The sequence below is a fragment of the Pteropus alecto genome, unplaced genomic scaffold (assembly GCF_000325575.1).
Source record: "Pteropus alecto unplaced genomic scaffold, ASM32557v1 scaffold43, whole genome shotgun sequence".
In the NCBI taxonomy this organism is placed as follows: Eukaryota; Metazoa; Chordata; class Mammalia; order Chiroptera; family Pteropodidae; genus Pteropus; species Pteropus alecto.
This window is the reverse complement of record NW_006435764.1, coordinates 1,970,532-1,976,713: the sequence shown is the minus strand read 5'-3', so window position 1 is coordinate 1,976,713 and position 6,182 is coordinate 1,970,532. Positions and strand designations below refer to the sequence as shown.

The 6,182-nt window shown below is 62.8% G+C and overlaps 1 protein-coding gene across 2 annotated transcripts in view; it reads left to right on the top strand.

Moving 5' to 3' along the window:
* Positions 1-6: 6 nt before the first annotated feature.
* NADSYN1 (NAD synthetase 1) overlaps positions 7-6,182 on the top strand; it is a 28,688-nt gene continuing 22,512 nt past the window's right edge. The window contains exons 1-5 of one of the 2 annotated variants that reach the window (XM_006910989.3): positions 7-163; positions 1,353-1,413; positions 3,453-3,569; positions 5,034-5,087; positions 5,526-5,615. In XM_006910989.3, the coding sequence (XP_006911051.1) occupies positions 79-163; positions 1,353-1,413; positions 3,453-3,569; positions 5,034-5,087; positions 5,526-5,615 (407 nt within the window). In that variant the 5' untranslated portion in view covers positions 7-78. The remainder of the gene's footprint in view (positions 164-1,352; positions 1,414-3,452; positions 3,570-5,033; positions 5,088-5,525; positions 5,616-6,182) is intronic. The other variant, XM_006910990.3, reaches the window with a different exon arrangement.

The following is a 6,182-nucleotide window of genomic DNA, read 5'->3' as shown; positions in this document are numbered from 1 at the left end:
GCCTGACGCGGCTGCTCTGCTGTCCACTCTCCCGCACCGGAAGACTTACAGTTCCACAGGCCTCCTGCTGTAGTCAGGATGGGCCGGAAAGTGACCGTGGCCACCTGCGCGCTGAACCAGTGGGCCCTGGACTTCGAGGGGAATTTGCAAAGGATTTTAAAGAGTGAGTCCGGGACAGCGGTGGGGGGGCGGGGCAAAGGTCGCCTCTGGCCGGCCTGGCACGCTTGCAGCAAACGCAGGGCTTGGCCTTGGAGAAACTGGCAGCTGGGGGCGTGGGGACAGATAATAGATACCGGCCACGCCCGTGTGAGTGCCCAGGCCGCCTTCTTCCGAATGGTTACAGTGCCCGGGGTCACTTGCCGTGTACGCTGGGTTAGAGAGCTGGCTGTGGAGGTGGAGTCGGGAAGGTTGGGGGTGTCCCTGTCCTCAGATACCTCTGGGGTCTCATGTGTCCTATCTAGAGCCGAGCTGCCCTTCCTCAGAAGTGTTCAAGGGGAGAGGGTGGCCTAGCCACCGGTGAGGACGTGGTGAGGCGCCCCGCAGTGGTGGTCTCGGTTACCTGAGAACCTTCCCGGGGTTCGGGCACTGGGAGAGGCTGGCCGAGAGGAGCGACCTGGGATGAGGGTGAGCCCGCAAGCTTAGAAACCTGGGTGCATTGTGGGAGCGCCATGCAGTCGCTGCTGGCACCGGCTCACGTCTGAGAGTGAGCGTATGCACCATTCCTTCCTACCCCTAAGGCGGGCCTGCCCTCCCAGCCCTGCAGGTGTGGCCACCCCACCTGTGCTCAGCTGCTCACTGCAGGAGGGCCCACCCCACCTGTGCTCAGCTGCTCACTGCAGGAGGGCCCACCCCACCTGTGCTCAGCTGCTCACTGGAGGAGGACGGGCGAGAGCCACATAAGCAGAATAGTTCCCCTGCGGACATCTTATCAGCCAGGTGCCTTGGCCCTTCATCTGTTTTTTTTTTTTTTTTTCAATATCCTGCCTGCGGCTCACCAGAGCTCTGAGCGAATCTCGTTGGGGTGAAGAGAGGCATTCCGGGGCGGCGGAGGTGTCTCCCCGCAGCCGGCCTCCTCCTCCAGACTGCACCCGGGAGCTGCTGCCCAGCCCTAGAGGCTGATGGCACCTGCCGCCTGCTGCCAGGGCGTGACCTCTGCCGTGGTGCCGAGGGTCAGGCCCTGCCCGGCTCCCGCCTCCCGCAGGTGTGAGCAGGGTGATGCCGTCCTCGGCGGCCCCGTGGAGAGCTTTGTCTGGTGTGGTTTTTATCACACAGAGCACATCGAACATCTTATCTGCCTTTGAACACGTCCCGGGTGCTGAACTGGCCCCTCTCTCTCCCTCTCTGTACTGCAGGCATCGAGATTGCCAAACAGAAGGGAGCGAAATACAGACTTGGACCGGAACTGGAGATATGGTGAGAGCCGCGCCTGCAGACGGCCCGGGGCGGGCAGGGAGGTGTGCGTCAGTCCCGCGGCCCTTTGGGGACAGCAGGGTGGCAGCCCACGGAGGAGACCGCGGAAACCCCTGACCAGCAGCAGGCCCTGCGAGGCCAGGTGCCCGAGAGTCCTCTGTGGGCCGACTGCGGGGGCCGGAGGGGGCGCTGAGAAAAGCGGGCAGCTTCTCTGGAACCACTGCCCGCCCCAGGCCATCACGCGGCCATCAGCGGGTTTCGGGGTCGGTCTCAGCGCCTCTCCGTAAGCTAAGCCAGCACAGCGCTCACTTCAGCTCTGCCTTTTCGGGGTGCCCGGCCGCTGATTCCCTGATTTCTTTCTCATCCCTTGTTCAAAACTGACCGATTGGTTGCCAAGCCAAGCCTCTCACGGGCTGCGGTCAGTTCCTTTGTGACTGTGGGTGCCGGCCAGCGGCCCCGTGCCTCCGTCGAACCCCGGGCCTCGGAAGGCCCCCTTCCTGGACTCTGTAAGCGGGCCCTGCCCTCTCCGCTTGTGGCTCCGTTGACACCCTCATTTACTTCATCCCGACCGGCAGGGCCTGGGGACCCTGGCGCCCAGGGCTGGAGGCTTCACGACCTCTGCCCCCGAGCTCGGGCTTCATCCCTGCCTTCCGTCTGCTCCTTCCCCCTGAGGGGTTGTAGCCCCCAGCCCGGTCCCCCTCGCATAGTCGCCGTCCAGAGGCGCTTAGAGGTTGGGGCTCACCCCTTTCTTCGTCCTGTTCTTTTTCTCTCCCCTCCCCCGAATCTGGATGGGTCATCTTAAAAGGAGGAAATTTTAATTCGAGGGTCCCCGGATGGTATATTCACATCGGGCAGGGCCGAGGGCCCCACCGAGCTGGGATCCCATTAATTATTTCCAGCAACCTACAGAGAGGAAACAGGCAGGAGAGGAGCCAGGTCACTCCCCAGGCACAGCGTCTTCCTGTCCCCGCGTCAGTCCAGCTCCCCGCCCCCCAGAAGAGGCACCTGGGAGCTGCCAGAGAGCGAGAACCCACAAAGCAGGGGTCCATTGGAGAGGAAGGAACACCCCAGGTCTCCCCGTCACGGGGCACCTCCTTGACCCCGTTTTTACCTGAGACGCGGGCTTTTCCGCCTCAGAGCCGGCACCCGGCAGGCGGTGGCGGATGCCGGCTTCGGCGTTGCCTTCGTGCCTGCCGTTTATCCGCGTCTGCAACGTGCCCCGCAGGCTGCGTGGTAGAAAGGAAAGCTTTCTGAAGATTTAGAATTAGTCGACAAAAAGCTGCGTTTCGTCACGCAGCAGCCCGGTCTTCGCGTTTGCTGGCGTCCTGGCGCGTTGCGGTCATTTTCCGGGGCGCCGTGACCAAGTTCCACAACCCAGAGACCAGAATCGGGGTGTCGCAGGGCAGGGCCGTGCAGCCTCTCGGCTCCCGGCTCGCGGCTCCGTGCCTTGTGGCCCCTGCTCGGTCTTCGCTGCCTCCCGCTCCTCCCCGCGTGTCCTCTGTGTCTTACGAGGACGCCTGTCACTGCGTTTAGCACCTGCCCACGTCACCCAAGGTCATCTCATCTCCAGACCCTGGATTTAATTACATCTGGAAAGACCCTTTTTCCACACGAGGTCATTCTCACCAGTTCTGCGGCTAGGACAAGGATGTGGCTTCTGGGGGACCCCGTTCGGCCCGCCACGAGCTGGGCGAGTGGTGTTTTCAGGCGGTTAATGCTCTCCCTGCCTGAGGAATGTTTTTCTGTAGATCAGGGTGCTTTTGGCCACATTGACACTTAAAATAATCCACAGGCAGACAGACGCTTCTTGACACAAGAAAGAATGTGTCATAGCAACTTAACACCAGGAGAAAGAGACAGGGGCCCGGTGTCTTCATTTCCGACGAAATGCACTATTTTCGTAGTGACCCTAACTCTGGCCACATGCAGAATCTCATGGGAGGCGTTCGGGAGATCCCAGGGCCTGGGTGGTACCCGGGCACGGCCGGCTCGACTGGCTCCCGCCGTACCCCGGGCTCACCCTCTGCTCCCCACCTCTGCAGCGGCTATGGCTGTTGGGACCACTACCACGAGTCAGACACCCTCCTGCACTCCCTGCAAGTCCTGGCTGCCCTCCTGGCATCTCCGGTCACTCAGGACATCATCTGCGACGTGGGGATGTAAGTGCCAAGGCGAGCAGCGAACAGGCGGGCTCTGCAAGGGAGGGGGGTGGTCTGAGGACGTGGCGCGTCCTGCAGCATCTGACTTCCGGGGTGTGAAATCTGCACATCGCAGAGGATGCGCGAGGCCCCCTGCCGAAAAGGGGGTTTGGTCCCCCCCAGCCCCACAGACGCCTCATCCCCTTCCAGTGGAGGCGGCTCTTGGAAGCAGTCTTCGTGTGGTCTTCCAAGAGTGCCCACGCACGTGCAAACACGCTTTGCACAAGTGGGAGCCCCGCGTCCACCCTGTCACACGTACGGCACCTTCTGCACTCAGTGGTCAGGCTGGGGTGGCTGCACGTCACTCCATGTCCACCTGCCGACCGTATAGTCCCAGGGGAGTGTGTTTCCTGGGTGCAGACGTAGGGGTGCAGCTTCCCAGCAGCGGGTCGTGGTTTAGGCGCCTGGGTGTGGCTGTCACAGGTGTGAGGTGATACGGTGTAGGCACACATGGGTTGAGTTCTGTAGGTATAGGTAGGTAGGTAGGTGGGTGGATAGTGTTCAAGAGGCTTCCTCCAGTGATCAATCAGCAATTTAAATAAAACTGCAGATCCGTTTTATTTAAAATGTTCACCACGTGCTCGTCACACGTTTTGTACAAACGTGGACACAAGCATGTTTGGTTTCGGCTCAGAGGAGGGATAGGGACGGGGGGGGCGGTGACTCGGGGTGGCCAGGGCGGGGGAGGGGCTGCCCCGGCTGCATCCTGCCCTGGACTCCCCACCGAGGGCAGAGCGGAGGTCAGCGTGAGTCGGCGCCAGGCGGCGTTGGGGACCCCGCCACCCGACTCAGGGGCCCACGCTGTCAACACTCGCCTTATTTCCTCTGCGCATCGCTGGCATTTATGTACCAGCCCCACCCATTTTCAGCCGGCAGCCCGTCCCACCGTCCTCTTGTAAGGCGCCCCCTGTCTCCCTGGTGCCCACTGCGCTAGCGCTGGGTGCCCACGCGGTCCCCCTGGGCCGGCCTCAGCCACCTGGCCTTTCCAGCGTGGCCTGTCTCATGCAGAGGGGGTCGGTGTCGGGTGGCTAGAGAGGGGACGTGGAGCACAGGGTCTGCCCTGAGGATGAACAGATCTGCCCCGCAGCCAGCGTTCTAGAAGGGGCTCTGCGGGGACAGGGCTCCGGGGGAGAATTGGCAAGGCACGGGGGCTGTGCACAGGGCCAGTAGGGGACGGAGAGGTGACCCCGCAGCAGGACGTGAGCACAGGGACGGATGTGGCCCCTGGGAGGTCTGGAAGCGGGGAGCAGCCCTGAGCGGGACGGCTCTGCGCTCGGCCGAGGAGACCCCATGTCGTGATGGTCACGCGGGAGCTCCTCGCTCGTTTTTACCTGCAATCTGAGACGGTGGCAGAGCAGCCTGCTGGTTCTCGCGAGGGACCCCAGGACGTGTCGTGACAGACGCGTGCGTCCCCTCTCCCGGCAGGCCCGTGATGCATCGAGATGTCCGCTACAACTGCAGGGTGCTGTTCCTCAACAGGTAGGTGGCCACCGGGGACACAGTGGCCCCTGCGTCCCTCCCAGGCCCTGGGGGCTGTGGGCGCCCATGCTGGCCCCCGTGACATGGCCCTTGAGGGGCTGCTTCTGGCAACGCCCAGTCCTTAGTGGTGGCTGGGGCACCTGGCAAGTGACACGGTGCCCCTGCTCCTGCCGGTCCCTGCCGCCACGGACACGGGCACCCGTGGGCTTAGAGAGAGAGAGGCCACAGGGTGGGGTTTAGGAACACGCGGCCCTGTGGCCGAGAGGTCAGTCGAGGGAGGGTGGCCTCGTGACATCCTCCTCGCAGACCCGCGGAGCGCACACCTGCCAGGTCTCAGCTGCTCTGTCATCGTCCACTGTCGGGCAGACGGACGTGTGGGCTGCTTCCTGTCCACCGGCCGTGTCCACCTCAGGGACACTCTTGCCCCTCTGCCCATAGGAAGATCTTGCTCATCAGACCCAAGATGGCCTTGGCAAATGAAGGCAACTACCAGGAGCTGCGCTGGTTCACGCCGTGGTCCAGGAGCCGGTGAGTCCCCGTCCCCGTCAGCACGACCGTGACCTTCCCTGGGGTGTTCATGTGACCGCTCCTTGGCTGTTCGTTCCACATCTTCCCAGACGTAGCCTCGGTCCCCGTCGTCGGGGAGACACACAGAATTCGGGGCGAAGTCCCTGCCCCTGGAGCCCGTCATTTAGATAGGGCCGCTTCGCCGCTGCCGGTTAAATTCCCTCCAGCCAGTCACAGGCCGCGTGGAACTGTCAGTCACCCATCCCGATCACCTGTCACGTCACGTCTGGGATGACGCTATGGATCCGGGTTCCCCGCCTCCAGCCCTGTTGCTCTGGGGCTGGGTCGTTCTTGTCGTGGGCTGCATTGGACGTGCACAGGTGCGTCTAACGCAACCCGGGCCTCCAGCTAACGGACACGTCCGTTTGTGACAACCACAAACGTCTCCAGCCGCGACCACACATCCCCTGGGGGCAAAACCACCCCCGGTGAGCGGCCCCGCCCCGCGTTCCTACTGTGCTCGTTCCTGCCGATGCTGCTGCTGTGGTCAGTGGGATCTTTATGTTTTTAATGGTTCGTATTTTTATG